Here is a 14,815-nt window from a genome sequence, read left to right as displayed (position 1 = left end):
AGGAGAACAGACACAAGAAAAAAAGGGTAGTGTAAGTATTGATTTTACCTTACCTAGAGGATGCTGTGACTCCAGTACAACCTGGTACTGTTACCAAATGCACGTTAGAGTTATGATAATCACTAAATCAGTGTTATCTGCCTGTTCGTAACTACACAGCTGCTGAATGCACAAACAAAATGGTATGAAAAGAAGTTGATTTTTTTTAGGACTATTTAAGGATATGATAGAAAACCAGGTAAAATTTACACTTGGACATAAAAAAAATAATAGGAAGTTAGTCTTTTGCGAGTACAAGCTTACTTCTTCACTTCCATGTAAAAATAGTAGTCATGTGATTGCCTGTCATTCCTCAATCACAACACCCCCATATTTTGTCTGAAGCATACAGCACACCTTGCAACACGATGCACTCATCTCAGAGCACAAGAACTTGCGTTCCAGGTAGCTGCTTGCAAGTGATGGGGTCACCAAGGCTGCTGCAGGTCCCAGTCTCCTAACTGATGATAAAGCAGGACCAGGCACGATTCTGAGTGCGGGAATAATCTGTTCACCGCGCAAATGGCATGGAGCCACCTGAGCACTAACACAATGAGCCAGAAAGGAATCACGTCTTCTCAGAGACATCAGTCTCCTGCACAGCACCTTGTCACAGACAAGTCTACCACCTGTCAGGAATCAGACAAACCAGCACCCATCCCTTGCAGGCAGGCACAAGAGACATGGCCTTGCAGAGGGGGATTGTCTCTGAGTTAAGAAGTACCTGCGTCTACACCAGCTCCCTCAAAACAAGAGCTGGTGAGAGGAGGGAGCTTTGCTTTGTGGTGGGTGGGGAAGTCCCAGAGGTGAGAAGGACGGGGCAGGTCCCATACCTCTCTCTCTCACGAAAGCAGTGCTCAATATGGAGCAGAAGCCCAGTGTCTTCAGAAAGAACAGATGAGGAGCACAAAACACACACTTACTTTTCAAACTTGACTTGAGGTCTCCTTGGCTTGGAGGTACCATTTGGCAAAGAAGGCACTGGGAAAGGATTCGTGACATCCCCTGCAGATCCCTGAAAAATCACAGAGCGAGATAAAGCTGGTTAGAGACATCCATCTGAAACTGTTCTAAAGCACAGCTTTCCTAAATTTAAAGAGAAAATGTTTATTTGTCTGAGACATAGTATACTTCTCCAGGCTCCCCCCTTTCTTCTTTCTTTCTTCCCCAGTCCCCACTCCAATACTGGAAATGAAAACTTGGCTTCTCGCTAGACTGCTGGTGAGGGTTAATACCATTCAGATTTTCCCTGAGCATGCAGAAATTAGGTAGCAGGTTTCCTTGCAGAATGGCTAAGAGAGCAGCAAGGACGCTAGGAGCACATTTTTCATGGCCACTAGAAAAGGCAGGAACTAGTACTACCTATTCACACTTACTCCTAGTTTAACCACACAGCAGTTGCTGACTCTGCATTGCTATCTACAACATCGGGAAAAAGAAAGCAGTTAGAAGCCAGCACAGACAGTCTCCATTAATGTGCACACACATCGAAGTCCCAGACCACACACATCCAGGCACTTGTAAATGGCAATATAATTGAATTTTATAACCCAATAATGCAAAGATTCAGCTGCAAGAATCATTAACAATAATTTTGTAAGCAAACTATGAAAGCTCATAGTGAAGGTTACAGTTAAAACCAAAGGTTGCTTATTTTCAAGACTGAACTTTTTTTTTCCTTTTAAACACACTTATTTTCACACCTATTGTATTATACTCGCAGTTGCCTACAGTCAGAACCAGGTCCTGGCATAAACACGATTCTCTTGCCTTTAATTTTTACATGGTCACAGCTTCTCATTGTGTTTCACAGGTAAGATTAAAATAAAACAGAAGATGGAAATTGACCTGAGATATTACAGCACGGGCATTAGGGCTAGCAAGACAGGGTCACAGATAGCCACTGAAGGGGCAAATATGCTTCAAAGAGCTTTCTCTAGTGGCTGGCTTACCCTTCTTTTCATTTAATACCCTAAGGGAAGGTTTCTAAAGAGAATCACACAGCACCCACGGGTCGCAGGATACACCAGCAGTAACGGATACCTACTTTGCTGCCCTTCACCTGTTCAGGGTGCTTTCTCTCCACCTTCTTGTGCTTGGCAGACAAAGGATCCTTGTGGCTGCTTGAGTCCCTGGCAGTGTTGTTTTCTGTGGCAGGCAGCTGGCCGTTCTCACTCCTGGGTCTCTTTTGGGCCATCTTGGTTGACTTTGGTGCAGAATGTGCGGGAGACATGGGTGGCAGTGGTGGGGGTAGCAGGAGATCTTTCTTCTGGGTCTCAAATGATGCTTTTGGTGCTCTAGAGATGGGAAATGAATTTTGCAATTGGCATGAATACAATGTCTATATAATATAGGGATTTTTTTTTAAACAGAAAAAACAATCAGAAAACTTAAATACATTGTGTACCAATTCTGTTCAAATTTCTCTGGAAATGTGAACTGACTTGTTAACAAAGAATCTTGCAAAAGCAAAATGAAACCTCAGGGACTTCACAGTGCATTAGATCCCACATGTTCAGCTGTCAACAGCACACAAGCAAGTTGCTTTTGAAGTAGGAATAAGCCCCAGGGCTTATCCTTGGAGGAAAGGCTTGCAACCAGAATGTCAGAATGTTGCAAAAATGACACCCCTCCAACACAGCACCTTTTCACTGAAAAAGGGGGAGAGGTAATTACAGCGAGTAAAATCCCCAGGACACATCACCCAACATGTCAAGTGATGCACAGCGCTGCCCCTCTCTCCCCGTTACGGTAGAAGATATCTTTTACAGTCAGGGATACTCGCCCTGACACTTGATCCTGTGTGTGCTTTGACAGAATTAAACTGAGTTGTTCCTTTGGGACTTGCCAGCTAAACTAGACAACACACACGAGTTGGGAGGATATGAGGGACAGAGACTTAAAATGCTGTGCTTTTAAATGGCAGAGCTGATCATATTTAATAATTCTGTGGCAAATTTCTGATCATCTGGGGTTAGGATTACACAGGAACTCCAGCAGTTACAGGCAGCACGCAATAGCACTAAACCTTGTTTTGCAACTAGCCTTTTTTATTTCGTTTTCCTTCAGCTCCTCAGTTTCCAAGAATGCACAAAATGTCTAGAGCAGTGAATGCCAACCCTCCAGCTGCAAAGTCAGGAGAGGAAGAAACAAAATGAAACGCAGTGAGAAGCGTGAAGTTGAGCAGCTTGCTCAGCTCTCCCTTCTTAACTGTGCCACCTCGTGCAGCACGATCCTCCAGAGAGGGCCTTTTAGAGGGAGCAGAGCAGCAGCCCCAACCTCCTTCCCAACCTCCAGCCAAGTTAACCTGCATCCCTGACCTGATCCTGGAGCTCTCTCCCCACAAAAAAGGATCCAATTCTTCCCGCTCTGAAGGTCACCACATGGCTAGAAGGGGTGCTTGTTTGCTCTGAGAAAAGGGGAGGTACGAACCCTGGATTCAAAACTCTTCCATTATTAGCAGGGCTGCAACGTCCCTTCACCTGGCTAACCCCCAGTCCTGACGTTTCAGTTTTCTAAGTCTGTCTCACTTGCTCTGTGAGATGAGAATTTTCTGGCTGTAAGGGCCACCTGAAATTCGAGACAGGGTCACGATTCCAAAGGCACCCTGGGTGTGCATTTGTTCAGTCACACGAGCTGCATTTAGTGGAAAAGGGAAATGCTCCCTATCTATCCTCACCTACATACACAGATCTGTTTTCTGGACCATGAGCATGACAGCCCCAAAAACAAGTAAGACAGCAGAAACCAAGAAGGGGAAAACGTGTAATGGATGGATCAGAGCACACAGCACTCTGAACTGCAGGATGGACAAGTTTGTGTTGAAAATGGTCAAGTCTTCATTCCTTCTCAGCTGCTAGAAATCAGGACAAATGCCACCACATTCAATGGTTTTACAGCAGCATAATACAAGTATGGAAGGGGAAACAGGCACTACAACGTCACCTTGTGCTTGAATAACAAGAACATGAACGCTCTGCATTATAAAGGGAGAGGAAGATCAATGACACCAAGTATAATTGTACATCTGCAACAAATAAAGAGGCGAATAAATTACACTCTTATAGCCACATGGCTGGTGTCAGGACGTACAGACAAATCTGCAGCAGATTAAGTTTCAGAAAGCACATTATGTTAAACAAACTCACAAGAAGAATAAAAGGTACAGTTCCCTGCTTTAAGCTTTAAAAGAAAGGCTCAGTTTCTGCTATCCCACCGCTGTATACTCACTTCTGTTTAGTGGAGTCTTTGTTAGTTGAAGACTGCAATGATTTTGTTTCTTTGTCTGATTTCATTTTCTTCCTATCAATCTCCTTCTCCATTTCCCTCTAACAAAAACAAAAAAAAAAAATCACTCAGATTTAGGAAGTTCATGTACAGTACAGACCAACACAGCTACATTTGATGGCTTCATGTTAAAAAAAGAAAAGAGATTGGAACTGACAAAGTGGAAAACCAGAGCACAGTTGATTTCAGGCTCAATGACAAGTATCCTAACATGACATTTTATCTACTTCTGCTGGTTAGAATAATTATTTTGTAGTGGAGGGGATGAACTGCCAGAACCTCTCCTTGCCAACAGTCTGAAACAAATGTACTTCTATAGCTGAAGCATTTCAGGATCTGTTCTGGGTGTTGTTTTTCTTCTCCTAGTGTTTTGTGATAGGCTTTTTTTTGTTTGTTTTTGTCTAAGGGAAGGAAAAAAAAGCATTCATTGGAGACCTAGACTACGCAGGGATGTAGTCAAGATGTTTTACTAGCAAGAATCAAGTATAGCATGAAATTTTGAAGTGTCAATTAAATTTGCTGCCTATACACTGAACAGCAGGAACCACTGAGGCAGAGGGATAATAAATGACCCTTTTTAAGCACACTCCACAGATCTTACGATACAAAGCATGCAATACCAAATTATCGTCTCACCTGAACAGAAAACCTTCAGAATAATTCATTATAAGACAAGGAAATGCAAAACAAAAGGCTGGACAAAACTCTTCAAACAAAACTCTTCAGCCAGCACTACCCATGGAGTGTCTGGTGCTAGCCCAAAGCATCCCAGGACTTTGCATCTGCCTCCTGGGGCACATGCAGGTTAACCTCAGCGCGATGGAGCTCCACGGGTCATGCATGGCACAAAGTCCACCTCTGAGCCTCCAGAACATGGCTCCAGCAGGTGCATGGGATAAGTTCTCACACTGCTTGTCAGACTGAGCTTCATGCTGCTGCAGAAAGAAGCTGTCTGGGTTAAAGCCTGAGCCACCACAGGCACGCTGACCTAACACGGGTGTTGAGGCTCTGCGATGGGTTTTCCAGCCGTGCAATGCTTAGGCTGCAGGGCACAGGATGCCCAGTGTAGAATAGCTCCTCTCTTGGGTCTCAGGGAGAACAACAGGAGCAGTGAGAGATTTACTGCCTGTTTATTTACTGCCTGTTTCCCTTCCTCCTGCTGCTCTGCTTGTGCCTCCCATGGTTCTTCACCACTTCCCTGCTCTTCTCAGTTCTCCCATGTAACCATGGGAAGCTCACAGGGGGACAAGTGTAAATGAAACCCACCCCAAACCCACAGTTATTCACCCCACGTGCTAAGCCACCTGCTCCTTGAGGAGGGACCAAAAAGATATATAGGCAGCGATGAATACATGTAGCAGGCCTGTTCATTGCAAGTCCTGCAGCTAACTTGCTGTGCAGGTGAACCAGCTGGCTGTGAGTATATTCACAGCCTGCTTTGGGAGGCAGCTTTCAAAAAACCACTTGCAAACAAACCAAGCAAAGGAATTCAAGCGAAAGCAACTATTCCTGCTACAGGACTCTGCAAAGGGATCCCTGGAAAGCCCCTTACTGGAGACGTGCATCTCGTGAGCATCAGCATCTCTGCCAGTGCCACAGCAACTCCAGGAGAAATCAGAGGCTTTTTCGATGTATTCATCCAAGCACTGAGATGCACAGGAGGGTTTAGTGATGGTTGTTATTATCAGTGGTTTAGTTCAAAGTCTGCATTTAGGGAAAAGCAAAAGGCATGGAGCTGCTGGCATCACCCCCGGAAATCATACAGTTCACAGCCGCAGAATTTGTTCTCTCTCTGCGTAAGCCAGCCATCATAATTGTTTCCCAGAAACCCACAACTCTGGACAGGAAAAGGCCACGCTACTCAGACTGAGGCTGCAAGCAAGATGTAACAGCAAGAATTCTTTGAAAACACCAAAGCATTTGTTAGACAGCTTGCAGGGCTTTTCATTTGCTCAGCAGTGGATTTTTGACCAATAAGAAACATCTGTGAATAGTTTTTGACACATCTTCCCTTTAAAAGTTTGGAAACGCCGTGGTATGAGGAGGACAATGAGCCCAATCCGACCCTATGAAGCAGAAACAAACTCCAAGCACGGGATTTTCGAACAGCTCCACACTCCCTACACATCACCACGGTCCTTGCACAAACCCACCTTCACCTCCACCTCCACCTCTCACCTTCCTCTTTTTGAAGGACTTGTCAGGAGTGTCCGTGTTTTTCCTCTCCACATCCTGCCCCATTGCACCAGGGAACTCCTTTGCCTCCGCTCTCTTCTGTTGACCGCCTTTCCCGGGGAGCTGGGGAACTCTTGACAGCAGTGGGAGATCAATTTTAACCATGAGGCTGTGAGGGACGTGCACGTCCCTCACTGGTGACAGCAACTTCTTCTCCTTGACACACAAAGGAAGCTTCTCCTTGTGGAAGTCCTCTCTGAGCACAGCAGCAGGCCTGTGGCCGCTAGTCCTGGTGGGAGTCGTGCCCTGGCCCTGAGAGTGGGGGCTGAGAGTGAGGTGCTCCTGGGTACTGCCCACCACAACGTCCCTCGGGGGCTTGGGGTCCAGCAGGGCTTTGGCGCTGGCCTGATGGGAGTTCTTGTGCTTTCTGCTCTCGGGGGGCTCTTGCAGCCTGGGTTTCAGTTCTTTTCGGTCGCTGGATTTTGGCCTCCCTTTCGTTTTTACTTTTGGCTTGTCTCTGGAAGACTGGTCTCTAACCTCATAAGGACCAGGTTCACTCTCCACCTTCAGGCCTCCCTTGGGCCCCTCGTGCACTGGAGGCTTGCTGGGCCTTTTGATACCAACAGTCTGCCTCTGCGAGGGCTCCTCAGCGCACATGGGAGACTTCTGGCAGTTGCGTTTGGTCGGAAGGTGAGCATCCTGAGAAGCCCTGGCTGCTCGGACAGAGCTCTTGTGATGAGGCTCCCTCGGCTCAGCGTGCTCGTGGGAGGAATCGCTGTCGATATGCTGTCCTGGCTCCTTGTCCTCCTCACGTCCATCTGTGTGGGCAGTTTCTCTGGGGCTCTCTGCTGGCACTGCTGGCGGGTTCACCTTGGTGAGCCAGTTGTCAAGCTGCCACTTGTTTGAAGTTGGTGGGTCAGGCTGTAGATAAATAGAGAAAGGAAGGATGCAAGACTGACGCCTTTATCTCAATCCTAACACATTATCAGAACCCAGTAAAATTTCCCCTTACTGTTAAAGATGAAAGACCATGACAAAGTGGGGACGCTCTAGTACGTACACATCAACATTTAATTCACAAGCACAGGACCAACCACGTGGTGCAGCTTTGCTGGATCTCTGCTAGCCCTACCTGTCATGCAGTAAGAGATACGCCTGAAAACCCCTGCTTGGTTTGCTCTGTGCCACTACCCAACGTCCTTGCACAGTCAGACAAGTACCAACTGTGAAAACAAAGTAGGTGCCATCCTCACAATGCATTTACAAAGTAATTTGCACAAGATGGACCAAGAGCTGTCCCAGCTGTCACATCTTGCTGAAGTCTGACAGGTAGGTTGGCAGGCTCCCTTGGTTTAAGCAGTTACCAAAAGAATTTACACATCAAGCCCAGTTTCTTCCAAGTCCTCTGCCCACACAATCCAACACTCGCGTCCCCCTGGGTCAACCAAGGCATGAGCTACAACTGAGTACTGAGGGTCTCTGCAATCACTCAGATACGTAACGTAGTTAAGAGAAGCCCTGCCTAATCAAAACAGAAGGCTGACGTATCAGGAGAAAACTTAACCAGCTAGCTGTAAAAACAGACATCTGAAGCTGCAAATTAGGGGCACAATTCTCTAGGGCCCATTCTGAAAATACCGCTTAATTCTCAGCATCGCTCAAACGTGTCACTTGCGATCTGGGCACCATCAGAGCACAGCTACGTTTGTGCCCTCACCAATCCTCCCCAGCCACAACTCTCTTCGGAGAACAGCCACAGCACTTCTCAGAAAAGAGAAGCCCTAGCACATGAAAGGCTTTCCAGGACTAATTAATCCCTTCTGCTGGCATTTTCTTCTCCACCCAGACTCTACCCTTCTTTGCGACGTACAACATGTTGACAAAGAAGACGTCTTCAGCTGTGTCTGGGTGACTCCATCTAAAAAGTTGGTTTATAAAATGGACTTGGTTTTATCACATTTTAAACTTCCCAATCACAAATGATAGTAAGAGACAATATTAAAAAAATAAACAACAATAAGGAAATACTGCGTATGGGTCCTAAAGTCTTTGCTTTTATGTGAGGAGCTGGATATAAAAAACACAGAGCATGTGCACCACTTGACTCCTTGTGTAAAATGAACAGTTTACTGAATAAAAAGGGGGGAAAATGGTCAATCCACAATAACTAGGACTTCACTAGAGTGAAAACAATACTGTAATACAGTATATTTTCAGTATAAAGCAGGCATGATTTGGTATAAGAAGGTAAGTATAATATCTGTTTCTCACATAGCACAAGGTAAAGTCTGTGAGTGAACTGCTGCAGAGTGAAGCGTGTTAGATGTGAGATCAGAAGACAGGTCTTTTCAGAGCTTCTGCAATGTCTTCTGCACGGAAAATTCTCCCTGTTAATGTGCTCCTAAGGTAAAAGAAAGGAAAGCTAAGGCTAGGGAGATCAAGAGGAATAAATGACAAGGTTTCTGGGCTTTGTGAGAATTATTGCAAAGCTGTCAGTGGACTGGTTTATATAAGCTGTGGTCCATCAGATATAACCCTGCACTTCCTGCTGGCCCAAGAATGTTTTGTGAGCTGGAGGATCTGTTTTAAACCACAGGACACGAGTACATTTGTAGCAGATTTTTAAAAGCTGCATGGTCTCAATTATTATGCAACTTGGAGGCACTAAGCTCTGTTTGCCTGCTTTTCCCAATAAAAGCCTCAGAAACGCCAGTGCAGCACTATGTGAGCCAAACTCAACAGAAGCAAGTCTAAGCACATTCCAGCCCTTCCTGCAGGCCTGATCACTTCAGCTGGGAGAAGCCAAGTCTGTCACTCATGCGCAAGAGCTGCAGAGGGGCAGTGGCAGCTTCCCGGAGCATGTCAGGGAATTGGGCTCACCCCGAAGCAGCCGACAGCCTCGGCACCCTGAAGAGCTGCACAGGCAGAGGTGGGCCCCGAGCACTGAGGACAAGCTGCAGTTCCCACCTGTGCCTTGCTTACGCCTCACCAGTAAAGGCACCAGTTCCTCCAGGAGTGCTAGCCAATGACGCCAAAAGGCAAGGGTCAGGCACTTCAAAGTCTAATTTATGCTATTACTACAGGTTATTTCATTGACAAACTCCTGCAAAGAAGCAAAGGGCAAGTGAAGCTTGATGATGCAGCAAAGATGTCAACAGGACACCTGAAGGATGATGGTATTTCAGGTCCCCTGTCTGACTGCGTTCAGCCAGCAGAGAGCCTGCATTAAGCAGCCCCTACAGTTCACGTGCATTCACCTCAGGAGCTGACACTCTCGGAGGGTCAGGGTCGTTGGCTTCACTGTCACTCGAGCTGCTCTCCGTCTCCGAGTCTGAAGAGCTGTCTGAGTCACTGGTGCTCCCTGACTCTGGACTGCTGGAATGTGCTGATGCCACGCTCTCGGGCTGGGACTGCAGGGCACTGCAAGGCCACCAGGAGATAAAATTAGAAAGCAGCACGCATCAAGGTTACTTACTATATTGATATGGAAGCATTCAGAAATAAAACTTAAACCCCCTGTTTTGACACTGGAAGGAAAGGGGACAAGGCCAAAAGAATACACTGCCATACTCCAAGATAAAGCACCGGAATAAAAAAACCTCTGGAAATAATAAAACCTTCAATTCCAACCCAGCCATAACTATACAAGCAGGATGTCACTGCAAGAGTACAAAGCTGCATTTAGCCAACAAAATGCTTTAAAAAAAAAAAAAGCGACAAATGCTATTCTGAAAGTCCCAACACTCAGCAGAAAAGATGCCTAATAAAGACTAACAAGACAGAAACATACATGCCCGGATGGTTTATCTGTTTTTATTTTCCCCCTTCACAAGAAGGGGGAAAGCAGGTTCTCACTTCTTCACCCATGTTACTTGCTTGAGGTGCTGCAGCTGTTTTGTGAACAGCCCCAAACAGCAGCATTTTTTGCAAAACCCATCACTGCTCACAAGTGCTTTGCCCCAGCCCTGCTGACAATGGGAGTGTATGGAGCTGAGGCATAACTTTTTGTTCTGAAACAAACTAAAGAAGTCAAAACGTTGACTTCTGACTCTGAAAACTGTTTCCCATGTCAGCATAAATGCATTTGTATGATGTGGAGCTTGCTGATGCAGACTGATATTGCAAGAACATACTGTTTCAAGAGCCTGCAGAGACAGTCGGTCATGCCAAGAAATCGATATGCCCTTGTGCAAGCCTGACTTTGTAGACTGTCACCAGTGCTTGAAGAGCACACACATCAAGCCAGAAAGGTACATAGGTGCTCTCTTGCTGGGGTTTCTCCACCTTTCTGCTTCTAATCCAGGTATGTGGCTTTTCAGTCAACCTTGAATACTGCTTCTAAGTTGCCCTATCAGGAGGGGCTGAAGCAGCCTCAGCAAATTTCTTCTTCGCCTACTTGGCTGTTTCTGGCTTCCTTCTGAACTAAAGCTGCACTCATACCTTAGCCATCACTATTACAACCGAAAATCCCATCATCTCCAGTGTGCTCTCCAAATAATGTGATGGTGTGGAAGAGGAGAACGGAAGGGAACAGATGGGGAAATACAATTCCGGTTCAAAGGCAAAATCTAGCATGCCTGGACTGATTTCTAGTTGAAGCTTTCTATAAAACCTCACACAACTAAAGCCAATTTGGCTTCAGGCAGCTAGAAACCAAAGCTTGCATCTATGACAGAAATGAGGGACCCTTTCCCACCTACCCTCATATAAAATAAACAATTCTTTTTTTCCTCCTTATCTGTCTACCTAGCAGTTTGGGAACAAACCTGTACCTTGGAGGAGCAAGTGAAGAAGGTGGCTTTTCAACAACCTGTTTTGTTCACAAAAACAAAGAGGAGAGGGGGAGGAAAGGTTAGCTTAAGGAGCTCAGAGCAACGCAACACGTCGCGATGATTTAACGGGATGTCTGTGGGCGTAGGGTATAAAACATCTAAAACTGACTTGGTCGTCACCACTGTCTTCACTATCACTGAGCTGCAGGTCGTCCTGGAGCATTCTGAAAGACAACCAGAAGATACACATCAGCCAGGGCAGACACGTTTTCAAGCAGCAGACACTCAAAAAAGAATTGGTTTGCACTTTCCAAAACAAATGGACCTCCCCAAGGCTTTTTAACATTCGGCATGCTCAATCTGCTAAATCCTCTCGTTACCTGAATGAACAACAAAATGGAAACACACAGCCTATGCCTTTTACTGTGCCTTCCACCTGACCTCAGGGCACTTTGCAACACAGGGTCAGTACCATTGGCTGCCATCTGCAGACAACTGCTGGAACAAGTCCAGTCCTGGTACAGCAAGAGACGGGCAAGCTTTTAGCTGGCACTAGCTCCCCAAGGGGCAGAAAGCACCACAAGATGCGCATGTTCACACATCCTGCTCTTTGTGGGCTGCAAATACTTCTCCTGACACAAAGCTCCTCTTTTTGCTGCTCAATCTCCCATCACACACATATCTAAGCAGAGGCCAAGGTCAAGCCAAGCTCCTATTCCTACTCTGCACAGCGAGAGCCCTAACACTGGGGATTCACATACCCAAAGCAGTTCCCGAGTGGTGAGGCACAAGTCCTGTTCTAGCATTGCTACAGCAGACAGTGGGCTGCCTGCAAGTGTTTCCAGATGCACCGTTCAGTCCTAAGTCGGCAGGTGGTACCTGCTGCTTCTAATTTCCCCGTCCTCTATGAAATTGGGGTCCTCAGAAGGCTGGAGGAGAGGGATTTGTGGGCAGAGACCCCAAGTTCTCCTGAACTGTCATTCCCCCCCTTTAGCACCCACGTAGGCATTCTAAAAAAAGCCAGAAAGCAGAAAGACGAATCTCTTATTGCTTTAGAAGTACGTGGATTCAAACCTCGGGCCTGCCCGGAGACTGCTCAGCCTAGAGAGCTCCTATTTATTATCCCCACTAACTCAAGTCACTTTATACTTAGACCAAAGCAGTCAATAGGCAAAGAGATGCCTTCATTGACACAAGACTGTGTTTAGTGTCAAAGCTAGCAATGTTCTCACACCGAACGAGTCCACAAACCGCAAGCAATGAACCTCAAGTCCAAAAGAAAATTTCAGAGCAATTGACCTGTCAGTCAACAGATAAAATCTATTTCAGCAGTCAGTAACTGAGGATTAGGGTCAAACAATAACTTAGGCATTCTCTCAGTACCTTTCAACCTTTCCAAGCACCAGATTAAAGCACTATAATTCAAAGGAAAGACTGTATCTTTCCTTCAAACAGAAAGCTACGTCACTTCTATTAGCTCTAATGGAAATTGCACATTCAGAATGAAGAGAGAACAGACTCCAGCAATTATTCTCAAGGTTTGTTTCTGTTGTTGCCTGTTTTATGTTTCCTTTTAGTACCAGGAACAAATCCTCTGCTTCCACCATTTGAGGAGGGAACCCAGCCCTGTACATAAAACCACAGGAAGTGCAGTCAGTGATTTCCTGCTACTTGAAAGCCTTTCTGCTCACACTGAAGGTCAACCACTTGCTTTCTAGGGCACCTCAACCCCAGCTGGAGCAAGTGAGATGTCAAAATCAGCCGGGAGCCCTCCGGGAAACTCCACACCCCCCTACAGTCACATACCAGCAATGACAGCGCATCAGTTCAGCAGGACAGCCTGAACATGCTAACACACCCATGGCCCCGTCTGCTCTTTTTAGCAAGGAAGACAGGCCCTTGACACAGGTGCCTCCTCACACTGGCGCTGGGTGACAAGCACTGAGCTATGGGGAAGGAGATCGTTGGTGAGGCTTCGCCATCTCAACCACTGCGTACTCAAGGGCGAGTTGCTCTGAGCCTTTCATAGCATTCACAACGGAGACATCTCTTCCAACAGCTTTGCTGCTTTTACGCATGTCATTTCCTAATAATATATATTTTACTGTGGATGCCTCTAAGAAAAGGAACATCAAAACGCTACTGCTGAAGTCCCTTGAAAAGACAATTTCAAATGCCTAAAACCAAACACTTTTATTTTGGTTTACAAGCAAGTTGAGATTCTAATACTTGTGCAACTGAAAACCAAGCATACTGCCCTCCAGAATTAACTTCTCTTCATGCAGTGCTGTACATCCTCACTACGAAAATCAGGACTTGTTGCCTGAAGCTGAATATCCACTAATGAGAAAACCCCAGACCTCCAGTCTCTTTGCAAAACAACACTCCAATACTGTGGTAGGCTCTCTTACTGAATTACACGTTGCATGTCTGAACTGCTGTCTTCATACATTGCTGTCATCCCATCTGCTTGTACTATTAAGCTGAAAAACTTCAGCCATCCAAATTAACCTCTTACTAGGGACGTGGCCAGGTTTGATTTTTTTTTTCCTTCCTTTTTCTTTTTTCTTTTTTCCTGTATGGGGTTTGGGTGAGGGGCCATTTCCGTTTCCCATGTGCTTGCTGTTTGTTACACTTTCAGGCTCTTGGTTTGGAAGACGAGGAAATGGGAATGTTTTCCTCCCTGTTAAAAAAATTCTTTTTATCTAATCCTTCTTATCTTTTTATTTACATCTTTGAATCTAGTAAAAATTTGCTATCCTAGGGTACATTCTCATTTTGGCAAGATGTATACTTTGGTACAGTTTCCTTCCCAAGACACCAGGGTTGGCAGCTCTGGACGTCAACTGCTGACTCTGATGAGACAGCTTCTCCGTGCATTTTACTTTCAAGTTATAAACCCCTCAAACCTCAGGACAGAATGTAAAGATGAGTTAGGTTAAGAAGGTCAGGGTGTCCAAGTAATAAGAGACAAATTGAGTTCTCCTGCCTTCCCTTTTCCCAAACTCAGACTAGCTACTCCCACTGCAGCACCAGCAGTGTAATTCGTTGCTGCTGACGTTATTCTTCCAGTTACGAGGTCTTTTGTTGAAACACGTTCACGGGGCTGCTAGTGTACAGTTCACAGAAAAAAATTGGCTTCAGAAGGGTATGTTGCTACGTGACACACATCTGAGTCAGAGTTTACTAAAGACTGAGGTTGGGACCCACGCTCTTGTACCTGGAGCAGGATGGCACCCAGAAGGCCCAGAGGCCTCCAGTGCCCACCAGCAGGGCCCACCCCTCCTGCACAGCACTGCCTCCCGAGGAGTTACCAGCCCCACTGCCCCGCGTTACCTCACACTGATGCAGAAAAGGCTTTTGGTGCCATAAGGGCTCTGCCTGCTGTCACCTTCGCAGAGCTACATGTTTTCTTTGTTCAGGCATTTTGACTTCGCCATTCCCTCGTGGCTGTCCTCTTCCATCTCCCAGCCTCCAACACCTCATTTCCTCACACACCTTCCCTGTGGACACCACCTGGAGCCTCTGCTTTTAGAGTAAAC

At 46.1% G+C, this 14,815-nt stretch overlaps 1 protein-coding gene across 6 annotated transcripts in view; it reads right to left on the bottom strand.

Annotated features, from left to right (window-relative positions):
* AFF1 (AF4/FMR2 family member 1) overlaps positions 1–14,815 on the bottom strand; it is a 106,071-nt gene that overhangs the window by 8,877 nt on the left and 82,379 nt on the right. For 2 of the 6 annotated variants that reach the window (XM_040556081.1, XM_040556082.1), the window contains 7 exons: positions 11,443–11,497; positions 11,274–11,311; positions 9,759–9,921; positions 6,505–7,422; positions 4,270–4,367; positions 2,087–2,336; positions 963–1,054 (listed from right to left, as the gene is read on the bottom strand). In XM_040556081.1, coding sequence (XP_040412015.1) covers positions 963–1,054; positions 2,087–2,336; positions 4,270–4,367; positions 6,505–7,422; positions 9,759–9,921; positions 11,274–11,311; positions 11,443–11,497 — 1,614 coding nt within the window. The remainder of the gene's footprint in view (positions 1–962; positions 1,055–2,086; positions 2,337–4,269; positions 4,368–6,504; positions 7,423–9,758; positions 9,922–11,273; positions 11,312–11,442; positions 11,498–14,815) is intronic. The other 4 variants (XM_040556085.1, XM_040556086.1, XM_040556083.1 and 1 more) reach the window with 2 other exon arrangements.

This window comes from Cygnus olor, chromosome 4 (genome assembly GCF_009769625.2).
Source record: "Cygnus olor isolate bCygOlo1 chromosome 4, bCygOlo1.pri.v2, whole genome shotgun sequence".
Taxonomy (NCBI): Eukaryota; Metazoa; Chordata; class Aves; order Anseriformes; family Anatidae; genus Cygnus; species Cygnus olor.
This window is presented reverse-complemented; position numbering and strand designations above follow the sequence as displayed.